This window comes from Diorhabda carinulata, chromosome 3 (assembly GCF_026250575.1).
Source record: "Diorhabda carinulata isolate Delta chromosome 3, icDioCari1.1, whole genome shotgun sequence".
NCBI lineage: Eukaryota > Metazoa > Arthropoda > Insecta > Coleoptera > Chrysomelidae > Diorhabda > Diorhabda carinulata.
The window spans coordinates 30,893,899-30,920,986 of record NC_079462.1 but is presented as its reverse complement, the minus strand read 5'-3'; the positions used below and the strand labels follow the sequence as shown (position 1 = coordinate 30,920,986).

General features: G+C 31.4%; 1 protein-coding gene across 1 annotated transcript in view; it reads right to left on the bottom strand.

Annotated features, from left to right (window-relative positions):
- LOC130891507 (BMP-binding endothelial regulator protein-like) overlaps positions 1-27,088 on the bottom strand; it is a 117,753-nt gene that overhangs the window by 73,141 nt on the left and 17,524 nt on the right. Inside the window, exon 2 of the mRNA XM_057796305.1 lies at positions 13,701-13,788. Within this exon, the coding sequence (XP_057652288.1) occupies positions 13,701-13,779 (79 nt within the window). The 5' untranslated portion in view covers positions 13,780-13,788. The remainder of the gene's footprint in view (positions 1-13,700; positions 13,789-27,088) is intronic.

The following is a 27,088-nucleotide window of genomic DNA, read 5'->3' as shown; positions in this document are numbered from 1 at the left end:
ATTCCATGCTTTAGGTTTTATTCTATAATATTTCCAAAAAATGCCGTTAATTGAACGCTGTTCATAACATGTTTATAAATATGATCCTAAAAAGCTCATAGTATGATTATAATTATAATTATAATTATCAATCATATATCAATACCATCTGGCGGAAACTAACAGTTCACTGTAAACGAAGAAGACACTAGGCAGAGTCTTCATCTCATAAGGTTGTTGAGGGGTCGGTTTTAATTTTTGTTTTATGCTCAGGTCATTCTTCAAAGTATTTTTTCCACTAGAATTGCGCTTTTTTCGGTATCCCCTTGTTGTTATTTTTATAAAAGTTACTTTCTTTGGAGTGAATTTTTTTATCTACAACTATCACAAAATTTCTGGATTAATGAAAAAATCATAACAGATCTCACTGAAATTTCTATGAAGTTGCATGCGTTCCTAAAATACTAGTACGTACATAGGCCATCGACCAAAAAAATCCAAAGATTTCAGGTTTAGGGCTTAGTTCACGTAATTTCGAATCTAATAATTGACAGATGTCGAATTGCACGGTCTTGGAGATTAACCGACATGTTTATTTTTAGAATTTTTAAACAACGTCTCGCTCATTAAAATTTCATCTATATTTTCAAATTAAAATCATTGATGATGGTGCAATAATGATATCGTTTCACCGTTCTTTAAGAAATTTTCTTCTATGATGCTACCAATGTATGAACTATTTCAAATGGTCGATTTTTCTGGTTTGTCGTGGATTGGTTCACATCCATATGTGACAAACCCTTCGAGCCAAAACTGAATTTTCCCGCTCCAATTCCTGTATAGGATAGAGAATCGTTAAATTTGCTTGAAACTTTATACCCAAATTGATAGAGAGCTTGCTCCTATCGACATTTTTATAATAATCTTCATCAAGTTGTACAAATTGACGACTGATTTTCCAAGCAAATTTTGATAACTTGGTGGCGTTTTTTAAAAGTTGAGGTGTTGTTGATAGAGTATAGTGTTAAAAAACTTGCACAGTATGACATTTAATTAGGCACGTTTGGTTGGGTTGAAATAAACAGTTAACATCACTTCAAAAAGCTTTACTTTAATACCAAAATTATTGAAGTTCTTTAGATTCTCCAAGTTATTGCATTGATTTGTTCTAGATGTAAATATTATTGATTAAAATAAATTTTCCACTGTTATAAACAAACAATTACGATTTTTGTTAGTTTCGCCTTTTGTAGAAAATCTATTTGTTACAAATATATGACATGGTAATTCTAAAAATTCACACACAACAAAAATAGTCAATGGTGATTATAAAACATCGGAACTGTCTGGTTTTATTTTTAAAATTAATCCCGTTGTTAGATGATGTCTTCACTTGGCAGTTGATACACGATGACAGGTATAAAATCCCCAATGACTTTTTGATATATATCCGAAACATAAGTGTCTGAGAATAAAAAAAAATTGTCATTAATGCGGTTTGCACAGCTGTCGACTAAAAATATAACTAGAAACTATTTCATTCACTAGTCATTGAATCATAGGAAGCTACGAGGACTGATAAAAAATACAATGATTTATGTAGATTTTGGTTTGAAAATGGTCATGATTGACACCTCTCAATTATTAGATGCGAAATCACTTGAAGCCTGTGGATTATGCTGAAAAATTGATGACATGGAGTTCAACGTCATTGCGATTAACCGGCAGCAATACTTCAAACACCATGTTCAGAAAAAATTCTCAGGTAGGATTTAATTTTATGTGAAATTTGCTTTGAATGCAAAGTTCTGTTTAATATTATATTAATGATCAGTAAGAACAAACTGTTTGGCAATAAAAAATGTTTAATTTGAGGTTATACTATTTTTTATATGTAAAATGAAAAACCTTTCAGCAGAAATATCATTAGAGTATAATTTAATAGCATCTATTAGTACAGGTAGTGATGTTATCGATCTAGTTCTTTCGATAAATAACTTCGAGTTCCTCATTTAGTTTAATTATATCTTTTCTCAAGTATATTTGAATAAATCAAAGACTAATGTTATAATAACTGTACCTGCATGTACAGTGGGTAGATAACAAGTTTTTAAGATAGTTCTCCGGGATTTCCTGAGTGCAAAACTTTTCTATTGCTATAGTTTCATTGAAGAAATGAGTTACCAAGAAAATAAGTATATTAATCAATTTTACAACTAATATCTATTGTACTCTGAACGGAGCTGGTTTATAAAATCAGAGAAAGTTAATAAATTATCAAACTTCTCAATATTTTTGTAGTTTAAAACAAGAAAAACAACGATTTGCAGTTGTGTACCATATAATTATATCATGTAGGTACATATATGCAGTTCATAGTTCAATAAAGATCTCCTGCGAGATAAGTTACAATCAAAGTATTTATATACTTTAAAAAAGATTATTGTATTAGCCTTGATTAATTTGCCTTTAAAGTCTGAATAAAATCTTGTAAAGTTCTTCTATTATCTACAGAGGTAGATGATTAAGGCTTGTAGCTTATCCATAGCATAAGCGATGATATTGTGGTTTCAAAATACAGGAGGTAGTCCCAAATGCAAAATACTATGGAAGTTATCCAAATACTCTTGCACGTTACAATATAAAAAGCACATGTGTATAGTTAACCGATAGAAAGTGATAAATAATTCTCAATATAAGAATAAAATTACTGAAGAGAAATTCATTTTACTGTTTTAAAAGCTTGCGGTGCTAGTACATAAGCTTGTCCAATAATAAACAGTAGAGAACTCGGATAAACGACAGCAATATCAATCAATGTTTGTAAACGATCGATGCCCAACAGAAAATGATAATGTTCAATACATAAATTTTTCTATTGAGACCTCTGGAAGTGATTATCTATTAAAAGGTACTTCAGAGCATATTTCATGAATTTTAACATAACTTGTATATAACAGGAAAATTTTGATATATGAGTATTGTGAAGTACTTTTTACACCATGTCGAATAAATTTGTAGAGAAACTTTGGTCGTAATTCGAAGAAGTTTTACATATTTGCTGTCAACTTAGTGGCCACATTGTTTATCATTATTTTTCATTTTCTGATGATAACACATTATATTTCATAAAATATTGACCATGAAGAATTTTTCTTGTCCGCCTTAGAAATATCTCAGAAAACCAACGATTTAAACATAATTTCCCATCAAATTTTTTATCGACTCTTATCTTAAGTATAATTTTATTTGCTTTGACATTAATTTGAAACTATTTCAAGACTAATTATCTCCTCTAAAAACCCTAAGAAACATGTATATATCCGCATAGGTATGCTGGAATATATTTACGAGGGTTAAACAATAACAAGTCAACCATATTTTTTGATAATACATTATATTAGTTTTTAGTGATTTCCTTGGAATTTTATACGTTATATCCAAAATATGAAACTTGTTAAGATCATCATAACTGACTGTGAGATAATTCTATCTATCTAATTTGTCCTAGATATTTATTCAACTCTATTTGTTGCTGACTTATACTTATAATAATGTGTTCTTCTGTGTTTGTTATAATCTCAGTTTTCGCAAAGTTCATATTGAGACCTATAATATCAGCTATAGTATCCCATTCTACCATCATTTATTGCAGTTCTTTTATTTTATCGGTTCTTAAAGCAATGTCATTCACAAATCGTAAGTTGTTCAAGTATTATTCAACTATTTTTGTTAAAGGCCTTTAAGATTGTTTGAATTATTTTTCTTTTGCACACCTGCTTTGTTCCCTTATAAATTTTATTCATTTTGGCTTCTCATACGAAGATGGTATCAGAAGTACCTGCACTGACCTAGAGATGGCGGTAGTTGCTTAAAAAATAAGTTTGAATACTCCACGTTGTTTAATATTTGTTTGGCAGCCATCAATAATGAATGGTGTGGTGAGTGGTCATCGTTTTGCTAGGCGTAGCAAAATTGAGTAGCAGAGTTTACACGAGGCAGTACGAACTGCGATGACCAGCATCACAGTGGTCGACCAAATGAGGTGATGACTCCAGAAATGTTGAAGAAAATCCACAAAGCAGTGCGCGAGCTAGAAGACATAGTAGGCATCTCAAAAAGTGCAGTGCATCGCATATTAACTGAAAATTTGGAAATGAGAAAGCTATGCGCAAGATAGGTGCCGTGTTTGCTCATAATGGAACAAAATCAGTATCGGGAAAAAGATTCCATTGAGTGTTTCACAACAATGAAGCCTAATTTTTGCGCCGTTTCATAACCATGGATGAAACTTCACACTTGAAACAAAAGAAAAATCAAAACAATGGACTGAAAAGGGAGAACCGGCACCAAGATTTGGTGACCAGAGTAAAATAAATGAGTTATTGAAATGTATTGAGAAATATTTTATTTTCAATGATAATAGATATTCTTTGAATAAACAAATGTTACATCGAATTTACACGAGATGAATTCATCCTCTATCTCAAAGTACCAAAGAATCAATACTTTTGTGAATCAGTTCTTGAAGGTAATCAGAAAATATGAAGAAGATGCTTCAATATAGAATTTCTTATGATATTAGAGTAGTTCTAAGAAAAGGAATGTTTTAAAACTTCATTTAGTTGAAGGATTTAAATCACTACAAGGTCCAATACTTTGAGCATAGCAAACGGTTCGTTATCTTTTCAAAGTATACTTAGTGTTTGAACATTCCCTCAATAAGTCAGCAAAATTAAAAATCAATTTTGAGGAAATAAAAACATCTAATATCGTTGATGCTGATCTTTTTGCTACAAAAACTAAAAGGCTGATTGAGAAATTGGTGCTTCTTAGATTAGCAATGGTTCTCAAAGTCCTAAATTTTTTATCGTCAAGCAATAAATGTGGTTAATTCGATCATACGTTCACTCATTTCTATTTGCTATCTACAAATACCTAGGTATAGAACTATTACACGACGAATCATTGGATGAAACCGAAATTCTTGAGAGACAAGAGCAAATTCGTATCTATGAACATATTAGAGAAATAAACACTGTCGACAATTTAAATACTTGTGAAATTTTTATAAATAAGTGTATGAAAGAAGCTGAGAAGAAATATGAACAAACTCCACTACTTCCTATAATTAGAATATTTTGTTACTTGAATTATTGCCTTGAGAACGATTAAAACGAGATCAAGTTGTTTTATAGAATTCAATGCCGAGGTTGGATCATTAAGAATCTGATTTATGAGTATGAGTAAAAACTATATAATAACAGAAAAACGATTAAATGAGAAAACATTAATCAAAATAAGCTACATTAGTTGTAAAAATGTATTTATTACATCTATTACATTTATAAGGAAGCCAGATATCTTATACATATGTATTACCCCTTGTAGTTTAAAAACTTGATTACAGTCATCAAAAATCATCTTCGGCTGTCCACTCGCTTTTATACGGCCAACAGCCGCAGCCGAAACATGCTCCTTATATCGTGTTTTATTATTTTTATTAAATCAAATAGTTCTTATAAGTTGTTCTATGCACCATGAAAAAATTATGTCTTCTATACGTTTTCAATTATATAGAGAATTCAACAATCTCGAGTGGAGAATCTATTCGGTAAGCAGCTTGAATAGCGTCGTTAATTATTTGAGATGTGCATCTAGATGATTCATCTCATGTGGTTTGAAAACATTCATAAGATGGTTTGCAAACAGCGTGGATTTTTCTGCCCATCCACGGAGAGGATTTTGTTTGGTAGAATATGCAGTTGAGGCATATTGATATTTTTTCGTAGCTCTCCTTGAAAAGATGTATGTAGCTGTCAACTCGCTCAGATATTTATTATCAAATTCGGATTCTCATTGTGAACTAGTAACTTTTTGCTGCTTTATTTAGCCTTGCTATGGCTATTTACTTTATTGAAAATTACTATACATACTACATACTATACAAATTCATAAATAATAATGATATTATTATGAATTATAATTCTTTATGTATTGAACCAAACGGCTTCGATGTTCGAACCATGGGAACTCACTAAAACAAACACAAGGTGTGCCCGGGTCAGGTATATTAACTGAAAATTAAATTGTAACCTCCCAAAGTGGTCAGTAAATCATAGAGGTAAATGGGCGGGAAGGAGAATTTTAACATGTCAGATTGAGGGGGAGCCACCTGAGGGACCACCCGGTACTTAAAGACAGTGCCGACAGCTCCCCACTTTTTCAAAAATATAGATAATTTGTACAGTGGTGTAGCAAATTTTCACATCAAAATCAACGTAACGTGAAATATATGAAATAGTTTTTGGAATAGATGTGACATTAATGTCCTGTTGAAGTTCTACTAGAATATATTCCAATTAATATGAACTATGAACTAAACAAAAAGATTCAACTGAATTATGTATTTGAACTATTCCATTTATTTAATATTCAATGGAAAACCATGTTTCTCTGACATCAAATTCCATGCTTCTGTAATAGTCTTGTAGAGATATTTATATGGTTTGACTTTTTTTGTTTTCAGCAACCAGTGACAAATGGCAAAGATAAAGTGATGTTTGTATTTTATTTACTCTGTTCTTCAAATTAGTGGAAGATCATACTGCAAATACCATGAGAATTTTGAGAATTTTGACTTCGGAATTCAAGAATATCGAGATACGCTGTTTTACAAGCAATTTCTATAAAGAAATTAAAATTTTCCAATGTACAGAAATATTAAAAATTGAACTAAAACATTTATCTAGCCAAAAATTCTAAATTCTATGTTTCAGTTTTTTTTAAAAACATGAATTCCAACAAATGTTGATGCTGTGTTACGTTATCAGTACGAAGCATGCTACATCTTTGAAATTTGATGTCCTGACTGCCTTTTCTTGCCTATTTTTGTTAATAACTCATACGGAATTGAGGATATTAGGTTTAAGCATCGTACCAAGTAGGGGTGGAACATTTTAAACATCTGCTATGTTAACTCTCTGGTCGATAGTACCTGAAACCTAAGACCAAATAAATAAGGGCGAAATACGAATGACCTTACACACGACATACATATGCAATTAACAACAAAAGTGAGATAGGGTTTTAACTGACAAGTTTAAGACCACAAAATGCGCCTCTTATCTGATAGACCACATCTCCTATTCCTTCAAGCCAGCTCATTCTATCGTCAGTAGAGCATTGGAAGTGGCTCCTAGCAACAACTCAGCAAAAACCACAGCAAAAAAACCTTCACGGTAATGTTGAGAGGAAACGATAAGGTTCACCAGATATACTTACAAAGAATGCGGCCAATATATGCGGCCAAATATGTTTCTGTATTTGAATTTCACTTTAAATTGATTGTACAAATTTGATTTTTATTTATCTTTCTTGAAAATTATCTAATTCTACTAGTATAAGTTTAAATTGTTAACTAAGTGACTTTACACAAAAACTAATTTGGTATCATGTGTTACTGGACCTACTAAGTTTCAATTTTATTTCACAATATTTGATTTTGAAAATTCTCAAGCTGAGTTCCTAATAAATAATGTTAACATCCATATTCTAAGTATAATTAATTTACAAGAAGTTGGTAGACTATTGATTTTTCTATGTACTCTTCAATTCTTAAATTAGTTTCTTTTTCAATTTACAATATGAAGGATTCCAGGTAGGCAAATCTTGATATAAAGAAAGTTTTCCGAAATATTTGGAATATGTTCATTGATTCATTGCGTATTATAATCTTAGTGAAAAATATACCGCTAACAATAAAGTCATTCCAAATTTGGGAAACAGAAAATGAGATAAATAAAATCTATCACCAACCACAAAAAATATTCTTGAAATGAACCACCTTTCTAAGTAGCTTTGTATATTTTATTATCTAGCAAGTGGTCACTATATTTTGATGTCTTGCTAAATTCGGTAGCCAGTTTTGAGAAATTTATTCAATAAATTTTGTATAATTCGATACCTACAAATCAGGTTTCACAGGAATATAAATAAGTCTCATTAAAATAATTAAAAGAAGAAAACGAATTGCAGGTCTCTTTGAATTCCTCGGCTGCTTTTCGTTTTTTTTTCCAACTTTGTTCAGTAATAAATTTTATAATAAAGAATATTGGTAAAAAATGATGCCATGAAATGGAATGCTAGAAATTTGTTTTAAAACCCCATTCAAATGTAGCATTCCAACCAAACTAAAAGTAGGATCGTTCAAGGTACAATATTTTTGACTATATTTAACCAAAGTGCCTCAACTTTGATCTGTTTCAGGTATTTAAACATTACCTCATTAAGTGAAAGAAATTCAAAATTAACTCTGAGCAACTAATTTAGTTATTTTTGATATTTTTTTTCTACCAAAATTAAAAAGCAGTTTGGAATAGTAGGACATCTTAAAGTTGGGCCTGCACACAGTTTATTTTTTAGTTACAAATATCCGGGAATGTAATTATTGAACAATGGATCGTTGGATGTAGTAATGGAAGACCTAACTGCTCATGGAATAAAGTCAATATCGTTACTTCACAGTATATTCGATAATGACATTAGTAGGAACAATAATCAAGAAAAATCTATATGAATCGGTATAATGATCCACAAGTGTAGATGTGAGAGTAAGAACAAAGAAAAAGTTATTGGAGGTTGCGTCGGAAATGATCCAAAAGAGAGAATCCGAGAGATCTTAGAATTTTAGAACTTTAGAAGTTTAGTGGAACTGGTGTAGTTTGAATATGTGCCTCAAGCGGCGGATATGACATAACTGAAGGAAGACATCGAGGGAAAACCAGAAGGAAAAAGAAGACGGATGAAGAAGACTTAATGAGAAGCTGGTTAAGCAGAATAGATAAAAACATCAGGTCAGGCATCGGAATACATAGAAAATTGCAAAACCGATTTAGATACTGGGCAGAGCTGGGTCACTTGATCCGTATTTTGTTTGAATCAGTGTGCTTTAGAAAGAATGATTTAAAACAAGTTAATTTTAATCCGTTGTTCGCTATACTAAATTAACCTTATAAGGAAAACCTAACCAAAGGTCTTCTGGATTGAGTGTGCATCTTATTTTTCTCCTCCATTGATCCTTGGCCAATTTATTTCTGTTTAATCATATATCTTGATGTTTGACTTTGATTCCTGTGTCAATAGCAACTTTTAACAATCCCATCATACTGTCGCTTTGCATTGTTTCCCCTCGTCCCACTTTTTTAAAGCCTAGCTGCCTTGAAATTTCCTTCCACGTAATGTGGTGCCTTGCCTTTTTAAGGCTGTCTATGAAGACTGTTGTGTTTGATTTACCACTTTCTCTATCATGTAAGTAAATTAGCAAACTTTTTGCATATTCCTCCTGATAGTTATTTTTGTTATATTTAGTGTTAATCTTTCCACAAGAACATCGATTGTCAAATATTTGGTAGAAAAATTGAACAATTGCAAGTAATTATAACAAGTAAATGGAATATATTCTTCTACAAGCGAGAACTAAATTTGTGTGTCTTTGTGTGAATTGATTATTTTGAATTGTTTTTACACCTCGAATAACACCTGTGTTTTGAATTCCTTTAAGATGCACACTCAGGCCACACTCAGTGAAAGCGTTTGTTTAACACAATAAAACTAAATTTAACATAACAGTTTTTACATGATCTGTGTTGGTCATAAAAGTCAATATATTTGGCACAGCCGGTGATGTTTGGAAAATCTATTTTTTAATATTATATTTTGTTGTAGTATGTTGAATATTTGGATGAACAGCAAGGTGCATAATTCAATTTATTAGTAAACTATTGTTCTCTAAACTTCTAGAACTAGAGCAGCAAAGATAGTGAACCCAATTTCTTAATTTGTGAGGAAAATAACATTAACTATAAGCTTTAATCCAGTAATATCAAAAAGTGCAACCAAAGGTAGTTAAAAATATTGTAATTGAAGGACTTAATGCTGAGGTAAATTTTTCAGCGATATGAAGCTAAATAACATTCATATATTCAATTTTCTCTGGGAAAAGCAGTGTGGTGATTCAGCACTGGTGGAAAATGAGGAGAAAATTTGTAGCATTTTGAGGAAAGTACACAAATTCCCCTTATAATCCTAGGTAAGCGTCATCATAAGATTTATAACGAGTTTAAAGGACCTCATTTATACAGATAGTTTGCTACAATTTGTCAAAGTTTACCAAACATTACCACGATTACCAGAAATGAATAACGATGTTTATCGAGAGTATTTCTATGAAATCATTCAAGGTTGAAAGAACTGATATGTACCGATAACTACGAAAAACGGTGGAAAAAAGACTGGACAATTGAAAACGAAATTTCTCTTAACAATGATACGTCGAAAATAGTAATAAACGATTTTTTCTGTAATCCGAAAAAATTCAATATTGATAAGACAATTTTATTACAATACGTTGAAGTGAGAAAAGTATCTTTCATAATATCATAAGAGCTATCGATAATTACATCTAGTTACAGGTGAAAAATTATAATTGATTATATTCAATTAATGCTTCCAAACGTATTTTTGCATATTCAAAAGCGTTAAGGATCAAATCGCTTATTTCTAAAATTGAAGCTATCCCCAAGCAATTTTAAGACATCTTCTGACTTAACGAGGAACTTCAAAGGTAGTGTTTCTTTCTTGGACCTTTTTAAATGTTTTTCGTGATCATTTTTTTTTGATTTTAGATCTCTTTCCTATGAAAATCATTCTAAAATAACATGTAAAAATTTGACGTTTTGACGAGTGTGTCTCTGTGAGTGTATAAGTTGCTCGAAACGTCAATTTCTACATTACTTTAATAGTTATTTGTATGAAAAGGACTGAAAGTGCTACTTTGTTGGACGAGTCCGAAAATTGCGAGACGAGCAACAGACGAGTCCAACAAAGTAGTATTTCAACCGCGGCGCACACAACATTTTTTAGACGACGAAGAGATCCAAAACTTTGTCAATTACACTAAAGAAAGAAAATAAATAATAGAGAATTATAATCATTTTATTTATTGAACAATATAAGGTACTTAATGATATTTGCCATGTCAATATTAATTTATTAATTATTTGCAAAAAGTAATGTTGATTGTACCTACAGGACAATTATTGGATGGATTGGATGCAGATGGAATATGTATATCTCTACTAGATGTTGATGGAATCTCTGTAGATGTGTTGGTGATCTCTATAGAATTTGTTGATTAATTCGTATTTGTGGGGGAAAAAAGTATTCTGTTAGCAATTTCAATCTTGTTTGTTACTGAGTCATCTATATAAGCTTCCGCTACGGTGGAAGAAGCCCAACCACCATGCAAAATCATCGAAGTGAAACTGTCAACTGTCAACATTGAAGTGGCTAGAGTTACATTTATGGAAGTTAAAGTTGTCCACTACAGAGCGTCCAGAAAGTATTTTCCAGTACGGATCTGTCACTTTCACTACATGGAACATTCAAAACGAAACTTTCGGTGTGCGAATAAATACAGAACGAACAACCTTCAGATAGTGTTATCTAAAAACTGATGTTTATGGAAAAAAGACCAACAATACAGACAAATTATCACGAAAATCATATAGATACAGTGTTTGACCATCGTGGTAATTGAGGAAATGTAAATAGATAATAAATAAATTAAAAATTATCCACACAGCAATTACCTTTAACTATATTTGTCATAATTTTTGTTTTAACTGAACAAATGCAGTTTGGGAAAATTCTTATTCTCTTCATATTTCAAGTTAATATTTGAAAATTTTGAATACCGCTGTAGTATCAATGCTACTACTACAAATAATAGGACAATGGTTTTGAAAATTGATTTAATAAAAAAATATATTTGTATGTTAATAGATAAAAGAGAATGAACTAATATCATTTTTGAACGAGACTAAACAACTTGCTTAGGTTTATGTTAATTGGCAAACTACGATTGTTTTTTTTTACCAGTCAACGATTATTATCGACTCACAGGTGGTCATCGTGGGTGGACTAAAGTTACATCAAACAAAGGTTCATAATCTCTATATTCCAAAGCCACTTGAGTTTTGTTTTATTTATGTTATATTCTTTGTTTCTCAACGGTACCAAGTTATATGTCATACATTCCCAAACATTATTATCATTGCATTTATAAACAACATCAAGATGACATTATGAATTAATTCTTTGATTTATCTCAAAGACAATGAAATGAAGAATGAATAATTCAGAATAATTTCGTGTCTGCATTTGAAATGAACAAACATTGGGATTATTTGGAACCATGTCTCATTCCATCTACAACATTTAAATAGTTATTTCCACTTGCATACGTTCAATATTGCATGATTTGTTCGCGTTGGATATCGTACAATTTGACAATCACTCAAAAAGGTTCGTGTCGATGGCTGCAAAGGAATGCTAAAAAAATTCAATGGCGGTACTTCAAAAGAAGTCAATATGATCATGACAGGCGTATCTATTCATATCATATTCAAATCCAACAAAAGCTATTCGTGAACTAATCACTTTGAAGCAAATGGTGGCTTGAAACGGTCAATTCTGAATGGTATTCCACAAAAACGTTTTTGAACAGTCATAACATCGAAAGGATGGGTGATCCGCCGTATAGTCCTTATTCGGCACCAAATGATTTCTTCTCATTCCTGCAGATCAAAAATAAATTGTTTCCTCCACATTTCAAATTCTATTCTATGGAGCAGTATTTTTTTGTTTCTATTTTTTTCTCTTTTAGTTAAATTTTAAGTCGATTAGCCGAATATACTTCTTGACAAATGATTTTGGCAATGTGTGTAAATATAGTAACGAAACAAATGCTTTTCAACAAATTCCATCTTGAGGGTAACTGAAGGTCGATTATGTGAAAAGTTATTTAGTATACTGGGGTATAATTAAAGTGCTACGACCGATGAACTTCATTGTATATTTCCATATATTTATGCAATGTTTCTATAATGAATTTCGAACAAAACTTCCATCACGAAGTGCATAATTTCAAACTAATTTGGTTAGCTAATTATAACATTAAGCTTAAAATTCAGCAAGTTATATTGAAAATCATATCTTAAGTACAAACGCTCCTGGGTGGGCCATTCGAAAATTCGAGCTAATGGGCATACCAGAAAACTTTTTATTTGGACGTTGTCAGTTTTATTATACGTTCGATCTCTTCTCTGTTCCATTGTTATAAGAGGTATGTCATTAGAACGCGCTTTAATGTACTTAATTTTACTTTGCGTTTTATTTTAATGTCATTGATAATTTGCATTTGGTAGTGTATATAAACAAGAAAGTAGTTTTTCGAAAATGCGCTCTTGAGTTTCAATATTGTGAAACATATAACCAAAGTGATGTCATGAAATAAGAGTTGAATAATTTTATCAAAAACAAAACAAAAATTGAATGAAACTTTGAGCCTCCTTCGAAGTACTGCCCTTTGGAATAGTGGTCTCATGGTAGCGCTTGTCCAGAGTGAGAAAATGCAACTTTTATCGATCTAACAACTTTTCAATCGGTGGTCTGCCAAACATGGGTTAGTTACTACAAGGTACTACGTTATTAGATTGCCGTTCTTCAATGCTCTCTTGAAATATTATGTCAAAATTGTTCTAGAGCTACTTTAAAACTTATATCTCATATTGGTGTCACTAAATTCGAATTATGAAGATGAATTAGTCAAAGGAGGTAGGATAATATCTTTCACATTAAATAAGTTAATTGTTAATTACCTAATTGTGATTTCGTTGATGATGCCATCAAGAACAAGAGTGTGAAGAACAAGAATCCATACAATCTTTGAAGAACCATGATAGGAATCTGTAATAAAAGATATAATGATTACAATTTCTTCTCAATAATAATACAATAGTTATTCAAGTTATAGTATGTGTACCAAATTCTTTCAATATAGAAAAAGTGGGGGTTGCATCTCCTACCCTCAGATTTACGAGGCGATCTCTCTTAGACAGGGTAGATCTAAAATCGAAGGTATTGTAGTATCAATAAATGGAAGATAAAATAAATACAGTCCTTAGTACTGTTTCGTTATTTAATAGAAACTTATCAAAATTATAAACACCCTACAACCTAATATCAAATACAGCTCAAAATATTACTATAAACATACAAGGAAGTAGCGAAGTTTTCCCATTAAGTCAAAGTTTGTCATTCTACTTCTAGAGATATGAATAAAATGTTTGTAGTGTTGGAAAATGTAGTAAAATATGAATAACAGGGAAAATAAGTTTCACAATATTTCGAGAGCGAGATTACGTTGAACCCGGTCTAGGCTATGCTTTGCTAATTAATTTTTGTTACTTTAGACAAATCTACTTTACTACGTCATCAATTGTTTAGAAAGATATTTATCCGTATAAGTATTGCACGATAAATTACAGTCTATTTGCTAATAAATTATATTTTAAGAACTTTTTGCGGATGGTAACTATAATTAAATTTAATGAGAATGTATTTGGTATTATTTATTCACATAGATAGTGGGTAACAAGGCAATAAAAACATACCTTTATGAGTTTTTATTCACAGATATTTACAATATATACAGCAATGATTACATCTCTTTCTATTCTTACGACGTGATATGTTAGAGTAAAGCTGTCATGTTTTATATTACTTTCTATATAAAGTGGTGTGATAATGAAATAAATTGTATCCGTTTTGTGAGCAGTATTAGAAGAGTTTTCTCACTTTCATTACATAACCAATCATGAATAAACGAAGAAAATTGATAGTTAAATGTATAACTACAGTGAAGTAGGAAGATCAATGATTGTGATTTTGCTACTATGAAAGTAAAATGCAAATCATCTTCTCAATCAATTCTATTATAACATTCCAGACGACCCGAATAACATAAAATTCTTTTCGAAACAATTAAATAATAAAAATTAAATTAAACATTTAAAACTAAATAAGTCAATGTCTTTGCACTGTTTCTTGGTTATAGCAGACAACAACTACCTTTTGTAACTACTAATTTCGGCATAAATATAACAATAGTAAACGAGGCAAAAAACTTATTTTAGACTCGTTTCTCTCTTTTTAGAGTCACATAAAAAATAAGCTGAATATGGATTATACTCGATTTGAAAAAACCAAAAAACATCTTGCTTTCTAAAACCAAGTATTTTCTGTGTACCACTTCGTGGTTACGGAGATATAGTTTTTTTCTATTACAGATTCCAGCTCTTTTGTTTTAATTATTCCAAATTCCGTTTGCTACCTTTTATTTATTATGTTTTTTTAATAAACCTCTCAGAATGTTAGTAACATACGAGGTCTGGCTATTAAATAACGAGACTACGCGCGTATAAATCTCAAATTTCTCGTTAAATTGAAAAAAAATCCGACTGAGTGCTATAAATTGTTGCAAGAGGCCTATGGGGACAATTCTCTATCACGTGCGCGTGTTTTTGAGCGGTGTAAGCGCTTTAGTGAGGCTAAAAAGAGCACTGAAGATAACCAGCGCCCAGGTCGACCTGGGACTCTTTCAACTCCGGAAACAGTGACGAAAGAAATATTTTACACGAGAAATTACACATGTCAAAAGTCTGTGGGAAGTTGATGCAAAAAAATCTGACTCCTGACAAAAAGCTCTTACGTCAACGGGTCTGCTCAGATTTCCTTGAAAGATTCTGCTTTTTGCTGAGTCGATAGAAGCGGTAAAGCAAAAAACGGCAGAGCTCCTAAAGGCCCTCACTAAAGAAGACTTCCAGTACTGCTTCGATCAATGGAAAAAAACGTATGGAAAGGAGTGTGGCGAAAGGAACGAAGTATATTGAAGGCGAGTTTTCGAATTTAGAATAATTGTTATAATAAAACCCGTTTTCGTAACCAGTCTCGTTATTTAATAGCCAGACCTCGTAGATATTACTTGTAAGCAATTTTTTACTATAGTTAATTTATATTATTTTTATGATAGCAGTAGAAAACTTCCATTCATCGAGTATGTGTCTCAAAATACAACGAAATACACATGAAATACAACGTTCAATATCGCAATATTCTAAATTTACAGTGCTTAAAAATTTTTAAAAAACAGTTTATGGCAAAAGGGTAGTTGGTTTTTTGTTGATAACTCTTTTTGAACATCATGAAATAAGTCTTATTGTTATTAATTACCTTATCTAAATTGAAACTTCAAAAGAAAATCATATTAAAACTGGCCGAAAAATGATTGGAATTAATTATGAATTATCTTTGGACGCTATGCAATGTATTATTAAAAATCTTTACATCTATACAGAATACGTTAACATTATTAGAAGAATTAGACTCATCTTTAGAAAGTAAAGATAGAAGGGTATTTCATGAGATAATGGAAAAGGTGAATGTCAACCCCCCTTTTACAATTAAAATAGTCATAAAGTCAAATTTATGTTGCAATGTTAAGTTAATGACAACAATTGTGTACATTGGAAGTGGTACTAAAGCTAGATGAATGGGGGAACGAATATAATTCTTTGATGAATATTTTTCAGCAAATATTATTTATTTTTTATATTCAAGTGTATTTTTTCGCATCAAAATAAATTTTATCCTCCTATCTAGCGCGGAAAATCTTTTCGACCATTTCTTAGGACAGATGGCCTCTGCAGTCTTCTTGTGTTTTGGAGTTCTAAGAGGTGATATTGACATGGTATTCCATTCAAATGTAGTGTTTTATACTTTTGTGATTATATGTAATATTTTGTATTGGATTGGATACCGAGTAGACAGTAGTCTACTGATCTCAAACAATCAGTGGCGAAAAAAAATCAAGCAGCTCTGTGACTGCAATGATAGAGTATTAAAAGTATGTGCTGATGATTCAATGACCTGTGCATGTTTGATTCATTCATTCAAGAATATTCCAAGAAGGGCTATTAAAGCGTGGAAGACGGAGAGTGAGAAAAGAGATCCGTTGAGTTGCGCACTAACATACACCGACAAGACGCTAAACATCGCGAACATTTCAGCGCTGCATCAAGACAATACACCCTGTCAGTATAAGTAGAGTGTAGCGCAGTTTCTCTTAATCTTTTTCGTCAGTGCTGCAGTCACTTGTGGGCTTTGGCCTATTCAAGAGTACCAATCAAATATCTTTTGTTTTGGGCTACCGTTTTTCACTTTCCTTAGTTCGATTTTTCACCATCGATTTATCTTTACTAGGGTTGGTCAATCGTAGTTCAGCTCAACAGGTTTTGGCTCTAAACTTCTTGACTATTCTTCTCTTCTTCCTTCAGTCGTTTACTACTTCTATCAATTCAATCCTTCCTCACCTATATACCGCTTGACTTCTTGTAGACATTTTTCCTTTGGGCGTCTTTTTCTTTTCTCTTATTCTCTTACCTCCAATACTAATCTCACAATTATCTGCCGATTCAATTTGAAAATGTATACTAAACATCTTGGTCTTTAAAGTTGAACTAATTTTGTTATTTTAGGCTTCTCGTATAACATCATTAGTTCTTTTTTTGAACGTCTTCTCCAGATAATATCTGGATGGGAATTTGGAGAATGAAGTATGGGAAAGAGAGTTTTATAAAGTTATGAGTCAATGTTTGAGGTTTTTGGGTTTAAGAGAAGAGTGTTTGTGCGCAGGTCGGATGAAGAAGGGATGTTATATCCATGATATTCTGATTGTAAGACACAGAGGAGGCTCGGTGATGGTTTGGGAATGTTTTGGAAAAATAAAAATAAAAATTGAAGCGATTTTGATGAAAGGAGGCTTTAAAAAATATGTAATACCTTATGGCCAGCGTCTGGTCGGTTGAAAATTTATCTTCTAGCATGACAACGATCCAAGCTAACCATCGTACAAAACTGAGGCTCGAATACAGAGAAAACTCTCAAGCAACTCAAGAATCATCATTGGATCAAGACAAGGTGATAAAATGTATGCTACTATTTTTACTTTTTGTTTAGAACAGATTGAGAGGAAACAATATGGCCACAGATGCAATAGATACTTTGTTTTGAAATGGGAAATTTTTTGACTCAATCATTACTGGAAGAAATATTGTGATGAGATTACTTAAATCCTCTCTACTATCAAGAAAGTTTAACTAAAATTATGTAAGACAATAATTAGACCTATTGTCACTTTTGTAGCCGAATCATATATAGGTCAAAAATAAATGATGAACGTTATAAAAACTTGATAAATATAGTGGCTCCAACATCTGGAGCAAATTAATGAAAAAAGATGGAAAAGAGGAATTGAATAACCGGTGGGTAGATGAGGTAGAACAAAGAAAAAGCTTAAAATTTGGGAAAAAAATGTCAGGGATTGGATGAAGTGAAGTTGTGTGATAAAAGAGGACAAGTTCTCCATGGACTGTATAACCAAGGAGTAAGTGAGTACATGAATATTTTTGATCTCAAAATATATATATCGAGAAAAGACTGGTATCTTATTGTCCAATTATTTTTATACAACAAAGTCATATTTTTCGTTTTGCAAAATTTATTATACAAAATATAAATGTGGTATTGACATTTTTTCTTATATTAGATCCTCAAAACGAGAAGGAGTGAAGAATCGAAAATGGAAAGAGGCAATTAAGAAGAAACTCACATTTCTGCTTAATTTAGGAAAGAAGCGATTCTATTTAGGTAATTTAAAATCAGGCACAAGAAAAAGCAATTGAACGGTTAGTGTGATATTTGAATTCCCATGATATGAATGCGTCCGCCACTGGCATCATCAAACGTATATGACATACTTGTTTTCGGTTTTTTTTGATATTATCTTATGTTAAATCGAACAGCAAAGTAAAATTACGTAATTTTTGCTGCAAAAAATTCACTATTGAATTAAACAAGTAAAACTGTTAACAACATTAAGATTTGCGAGATTTGTATTGATTTATATTAAATGAAAGATTGGATCTGTTAATTGATTTTGTAATACTTGTGAACATTTCTCTTTCAGTGTCTCAATAATATTGACAACTAATGATTGATTAGATATAAAAACATTATACTTTATCAGAAATTATTTGAAAATTTTAATAGGTTACATAAAAAAGATGTTACAAAATAACAGCGATATTTGAGATATTTGACCAGGACATTGTTTATTTTCTTTGATATTATATCGGAAAAATGTAGTTCATCAAAGATAAGAACATGAGTGAACAGAATATCAAGAAGTATCGGAAAGAAATTGAGGGCACGACCCAAAATAAGTCGAAAATAAAGAATAAAATTTTTCGATATCTCGCTTCGTTTTCGAGATATCGATACTTGAAGTTGGAAAAACTTATTTTTATTTAATATTTGTTTATATCAACCTAACATAACCTAACCTAACCTTCTCGTGGTGCACTTTGAGAGCAAAAAGTTCAAAAATCGTGAATTTTTTAGAGTCAAAATTGTCTAATAAAAACTTTTCTTCGCTTGAGGATTATTTTACTTTTATTATTTTTTTCTTATGGGGGGCTTCGCTCCCTCGACCCCTGGACCCCGAACCCTGGTCTTCCCAAAAGCCACAGGCCGCGAGTAATGGATGAGTTTGGAGAGGGGATATTGGGGGCAGATAAATTTCCTTATTCGGTTGATTTTGTCGTTAAAAATAGGATAAATGATGCAAAAATAATTGCTAGAGAACTTTTTCAGGATAATTGTGAAATACTACAGTGGTCTGGCTTTTTAATTATAAAACAAATGAAAATAAATAACTTTTGAAAGCATTCAGAACGTACTTTGAGCTCGAAAGAGGATATTTTTACATTAAATTACTAATTAAATCATCAAACTATCATTAAATATTTTTTTATCTTTTATAAATAATGAAAAACAACAAACAATTCTTTATGAAAAACAACATATTATTCATGTATTTATCATATGTTGAGTTATATTCATGACAGAGTGATGAAAGTTATCAAAAATGGCTCATGCTATAAAAATCTGTTTTTTTCAATATAATTTTGTAGTATAAGGGTAAATAATATAAAAATTAAAGAAAAAAAATTTGTTGTTTGATTGTTTATTGAGTTACAATATTTATATTGAATTTGAAGTGATAAAATATTCATTTGAAATGAAGTATTGAACGCCATCTGTTCAATAGCGAATTTTGAAATAACGTTTGATTATAACTTCAAGTATCGATATCTCGAAAACGAAGCGAGATATCAAAAAATCATTTTCGATTTATTTTGGCAAATCCGCTGTTAAATCGCGGCACCACGGAAATCATACTCTCCCCAAATTAAGTATATTCTCATGATGTCACGTATTGGATTAATGTATAATTAGATTAATCTGCTGGGTAAGAGATTTAGTTTGTCTCAGTTCAGATAACAATGTCCGAACCAAATTTAATCCAACTATTACTGAAAACCGGAGACCACTATAATTTATTGTTCAAGAATTCTATTTAAGTCTAGCTCAAGCGTTATCCGATGGAATTATAATTAAGAAAGTGAGACATAAAATATCTTGTGAGAGACAGAGTAGAGCAAATGTTTCATGCAATTTTCATTGAATTTATTCGTAGGAATATGTCCTCTATTCTCAAAAATTTGAAAGAAATAACTAATGTTTGAATAATGACAATAACTCATTTCATAGAAACACATTAAAGAGAACAGAAATGAGCTACGTAGATGTAGAAACGGAATAGCAACAGGAAAATCTTCAATTGATCTGCTGTGCTTCATATCGCAACTTGAAAATGAAACCATTATCAGTTCTAATATCAAAAGAAGTTCACAGTAAACAAGACGTGTACATATACTGCATTCCTATGTGGAACATTGCCGTTTATTTGAGCATTGCGGACTTCTTTTCCTGGGAGATTCAATCTCCATCTTCTACATCTTCAGATTGTTTACTATCTTCAGATTGTTTACCAGCCTTTTCCATTTCTACCTGTTCATAGCCAGTTTTTCCAGCTTTTGAACCTCATTCTTTCCAAATAAATTTTCACCTAATCCAACCTCTGTCTTCCTCTTTCTCTTTTATTCTGAATTCGCTCCACTATCAATTATTATTCCAGCTATTCAGCTCTTCATATATGTTCTACCCAGTGAGAATTAATCTGCGAAAATCACTGCGTATATGCAGTGATTGTTGCATGTTTTTTCTAGTCACGAACTGCCGCTATCATCAGTCTCAACTTCTTACAACTAGCGAAAAACTAATTTTTATTAATATGTATAATAGAGACTACTTTTGCAGAATGGTATAAAAAATACGGCAAAGGCTTATAAGACAATAATCTGAATCTAGGAAATATAAGACATGCGTGAACGATGGAAAATAAAAAAAAAGAACCATCGATGGAAAAAGTTATAAAAATGGATAGAACTTGACCAAATATCATTATAATTAGTGATTTCAATAAATGATATTGATACTTTATGAATCGCTTTGTATACATTAACAAACGCGCTGTTTTGTCAATGTTTCAGTACGATTGTGAACTTTTATGATATTCTTTTCTTTTGCAACAATTGTTGCAATCATTATATATCATAATACCATAACAATTCGCATTTAGCAATCATTTTGATACTCTAAATATACCTAGTATCAAACCACCATGTACGTATGCTACAGTAAGCTGTTTTGTCCACGTGCATGAGCTAAGAATTTATTATTTTTTTTTGTTTGTATTCTAAAATCTTATTTCACATATTACGTTACTGTGTAAACATAACCGAAGTTTTACCTTGTCGGTAAAGCAAGGTCACTAATCGAATAGTTTGAATTTTTCAATACGGGATTCCCTATAAAAAATTGCCGAAACATTAATGTTTATGTCGAATTTTATTATTTTCGCCTGATAGGTATACAGAGAGCGATGCCACACCCGGAACATAAAATTGTTTACAGGGACGTCTTCGATTCATTCGCACAAAGTTGTAAAAAATTGATTTCTACAATAAAAACATCAATTTACGTGAAAATAATGTCACCATTACATTAAATTTATTCGCTCATGCTGAGTATAATTAAAATGAAACTAAAACATTGTTTATATTTTAGAAATGACACTATCTAAATAATGATGTTCCTTGTATTATCCAGGTATCCAGGAGGTATCCAAACAAAAAAGTCAAGAAACATCAAATCTGGACAACGAGGGGGCCAGGGAATATCACCTTTTGTCGAAATAAGTCTGCCTAGGAACGTATGTTTCACAACCACCATTGAGTTATTTGTCGTTTCGAAACCAAATTCGCTTTTCTTCAAATTTTAAGTTCTAGAGTCGAAAAACTCTCCTATATTGTGTTATATAGTGTTTAGGATTGGACAGCGACGTTTCGCTCCTTCGAATTATAAAAGAAAAAAGGACAGCTTATTCCTCTACCCGAGATTGCTACCCATACTATCACTTTATGGCTATGCAGTGATTTCTGGTGTTTGTGTTTGAGATTTCAAGTGTTCCAGTAACGACAATTTTCACGGTTTCAGAACACATTGAAAATTGGTCTCATCAGAGAAAATGATATTGTCAAAATTGGATAAGCGATTAAGCATTTCATTAGCAAATGCGAGATCTTCTCTGGAGTTATATTCTTTCAATTTTGGTATTTCTTGAACGCAGTTTAACATCAAAATTTAAAATTCGTTCCAAAAAAATCTTATCATAACAGTTTCGATATTGTCTTCAGTCCTACATATTCTAGGACGACCTTAGGTGCATATCGCTTTATGTCAAAGGGACTAAAATTCCATGGGTGTGCCAGCCCAAGGGTGGTGAGCTCCTACCGCCCATGCTCTACACTCGCCCCCAATAAAGATAATACAATATACTCCAATTGGGGCAAATCGAAAATTTGGGAGGAAATGGTAAATTTGAGGAAGAGAAAAATTGTTATATTGAAATAAGTGTATCAGACTTAAGAAATAAAATGTTGGATATTTTGGTTGTATAGAAGTAATTGTGAGAGTCTGTGTGTAATCATAAAAGTCATAGGGAATTTTCTATTGAGAATAATGTATTTATACTGATGATTCATTCAAATTGTAGTTGTAAAAAATGTTTTCAGAAACTCCTGAACAGATGAAAATAATTGTCAAATTTCAACTATAGCGATTCCGTCCCTGATAGAAGCTTTTAGTATAAATCAAGTCGTGAGATTTTACTGATTCCTCTCTGAATTAAGATTTTACATGAGAAAAGCAAGTAAAGAGAAATTTTTAGTTAACGTATACAAAATCAGTATATCATTCAATCTTTCGAAGAATTTTTTGCTTCATTACATTGTTGTGTATTTTCGGAATTTGTCATTGCGTTATCTCGTGGAAGGTCGAGTTTCTATTAAAAATGTGAAACGTGTGAATCCTAAAAAATGGATCACTCCTTTTTCGAATAATGAATCGTTGAAACAAGTATAACATAGATGTGAAAAGTTTTTAAACTATTTCATTGACGACAAAAACTTTGAGCTATTTAATTCATGGTTATTTAAAAGTTGATAACTGTCTTGACTTCATTGCTTCCATGAAGTTTTGATCGAACTCAATACCAAAATGTCCAAAGCTAAGATAAAATGTGGAAATAATGAATTACCTATATACGGGTACTCTCAGAAATCTAAGGACAGCTCGTATTCAGTCACCAATCTTTATTACTAATTATTTTATTACTAATAACTCTCATTATTATATTTCTAACACATCATAACTCTAATTTCTATATTACAGCTGTTATCCATTTTTCTTTTTTTCTTAAATTCGGTGTAAATATACAGAAATTCAACATACTCTGGAAAATGTCTTTATCAAATAATTGATATGAAAAAAAATACTGTATATTGTGAATTATGCTCACAGCAAATTTGAATAATCACATATAACTAATATTACAGGAGCAAATGTTAAAATCCTAAGCTACAACGCCCCAAAGAATTACCTTACACAATCCGGATCAAACAATGAAAAAAGGCACCAAGTAAATATGTTATGACCATCAATGCCCTCAAACTCTTTCCAAAAAGATGTGTAGTATTCATGACGACCATCATCGATGGTATACAGACCAGCAAACTCCTAACAGACCGATGGAAAGAAGCTAAGACTATAATGATAAAGAGCAGCCAAATGGATCAGCAAAGTTATGAGCTTCTTCAACTCTAGCATACAAGCAGTAAAATCGTTGGGCGTGTTATCCAAAAATAAAACTTCTAGGATTGAATTTGTGGAGTACGCCACCCAAATAAACCCAAAGAAGCAGTTCTCTCTTATAGCATCTATTAAGATACCATGATAGCTTACTATGTAGATGGAGCTGCTATAGTCACCAAGAGCACCTAGTAGCATTAACCCTATGTCCTAATGAATGACTGATGTACAAGTGGAAAGTCAGCTCATCGCAGAAAATACCCAAGAAGTGTTCTTCAAAATAAAAGGAAAATACGAAAAGACAAATTGGACATATAGTCTACGTTGACTACCTCGTTGAAGGCAAAATAATGATTGGGAAGGCTAAACAATGGACGATAACTGAAGACGAAGCTCCACCTTATCAAAGTTGTACTCATTCACATCATGCTATACGCAACTACAAAATGGAGATACACAAAAATGAGCGAAATAAGCCTCAAGTCCAGCAAACATCAGCTTGAGAGCAAGCAGTACATGTCCTATGGTACCAGGAGTGTGATTAAAGAGATCAAGGTCGGCAGCTTCAGAAAAAGTTTCGAAAAGCTGATGAATTATGTCAATATCGAGATCAGAGACCAAACGAATTACAACAGGAAAGAAACATGGTCATGAAAACAGCTGGACTATGACCAGAAATGAAGACATTAAGAATAATAAGAAGAATTACATTTAGCAGATACCAAAACATGTGAACTATGTCTACTCTTAGTATTGTAAGGAAAATGTAGTCGTATTTTTAGATGCATGTATTGAGTTTGCTAACATTACGAAACGATGATATGAAATTGATTACAAAATAATTAGTTAACATATTTAAATAAAAGATCGTCAGTTCAATTTTATCATCACATTCAACTCGATTATGTATGATTAGATCACTGCACTTTTACCTTTTTCATTTTATACCCCATACAGAATTTCCCAGCTTTTATACAGTATTAATTTTTTTATTGTTCAGTGTATTACTTAGACTGGCGACGATAAAGTTGGATACCAAGTTTCATTTTTTTTTAAAAAACGTATATATACGTATATAATAAATCTTAATGCATATTTAATATGACAGAAAACTGAAAAGTGGCAATTAAAGCACATATCACAATATCTAGTTCTATGAAGATTAATTATAATGTACTTTATAAATGTTTCAATTATGTGTAATTATAATTTGTGTTTTATCACCATGTCCACATCAAAATGATAAATTCCACGATGCTTCTCAGAGGCGTTAATATAAAACGATACATTTTTTTTTCTTTTAAAGGTAATATATTATAGAATTGAAGGCTATAATCACTTCATCTGAGTGGGTAATATAGGAATAATATATTCTGTAACAAGGTTAGAAGGAAAAAAGTCGATAAGAGTGGAAGTTTTAGCAAGCACGAAGAACTAGTATCGATTTTGTTTATTTTAACCGACCAAGATCAGAAAGTATTTATCAGGCAATTAAATTTTAATATCTACTTGTTGAAATTGTATCATATTTTATCAAATTATATTTATATTCATTGGGTTCGAGACATTAATGAATTTGTGGATGTTTTAGAAATATTTATATGATATTTTTCAAAATAGTCTTGTAGAAAGCAAAAACGGTCGCATTTGTCTAAGAGAAAGAGTTGTTTCATCAAGACAATGCACCAGCTCACATATCTGTTACTGCAATGACCAAAATTAATGAATTAAAGTTTCAATTGCTACCTCATGCACTCTATTCGTTAGATTTAGTTCCCTTGGATTATTTTTTGTTGAAAAAATAACTCGGTGGTAAAATATTTGCCAGCAATGAATATTACCCAGTTATATTAAAATAAATATAAATAAATACGTTCATTCAATTATCAACTACAACAACACATGATATATGATTGTGAATTAGATGAGGGACAGTTATATGGTCTAAAATAAGGGTCAGTAGTTGAAGGTTAAGACTTATTTAATTTGTTTATTACATAAGTGATTGTGAACAAAACAAGTAACGCCACTGAATAGAATTGGAATCATAATTTCACAATGAAAAACTTCCTGTTCAACAAAACCTTAAAACAAATAATTTCCATTAATTCATAAAATATCCGACGACCTCTTTCGATGAGGTGATATTTCAAAACATCAATGATAAGTTGACAATAAAATAGTTATAAGGTCGTGACTTGTCTTCGATCTAATCTATCAACTTAGTTTTAATTATTTAAGGTCGAGGAATGTTGGATAAACATGATTATATTATACAAAAAGGGAACTGATATAATAATACTTTCTACTAGTGTAATTAATCACTTTGAACAGCTGGTGCATGTTGCATTTTCTGAGACGTTTTCAATTTTAATGAGAGATTATCGATCCGCTATTTAATGACAGACGTTCAATGTTTCTAATAATCTTAATGGAACATGCAGGTAACGTGAGATGACCTAATTTATGAATTTAGATAAACGATGTGAAAAACACTGGAAATGGTTGATTGAAAACAGGACTGTTCAACTTCAAGTGCCCCAAGGGCCTCTTCATAAACATACGGTTTGCGGAGCCGTATATTAAGTAACTTTATCAGTAAATTTCAATTGTTACGGTATACAAAGAAAAATGAATTCGTATTATTATCTCACATGATTTAAGAAATATCGGTTATCAAAGAATATAGTTATTATAACTAAATTAATCTATATATATACTGAATTTTCTCCAATGAACCTTATTCAGTGAGAAATATTTCAAGTCTCTGTTTGAACTATTTTTAAATTTAACAATCTCATTACTTCGAAATCCCATCAAAAATCCATTGTTGTATATTGACAGGACGCTCAGCAATATCTATCCAACTTTTCTACCCATCCATATTCAAATTAACTAGATGTTCCTTGAACTGCACATTAAGAAATCTCCTAGTTTGCCCAACATATAGTCTTTAGAACTCTTTTTGTTTATACCACTCTTTTCAAAATAAATGGAAATGAGATTAGAAGGTACTAGAACAACGTTAAGCTCG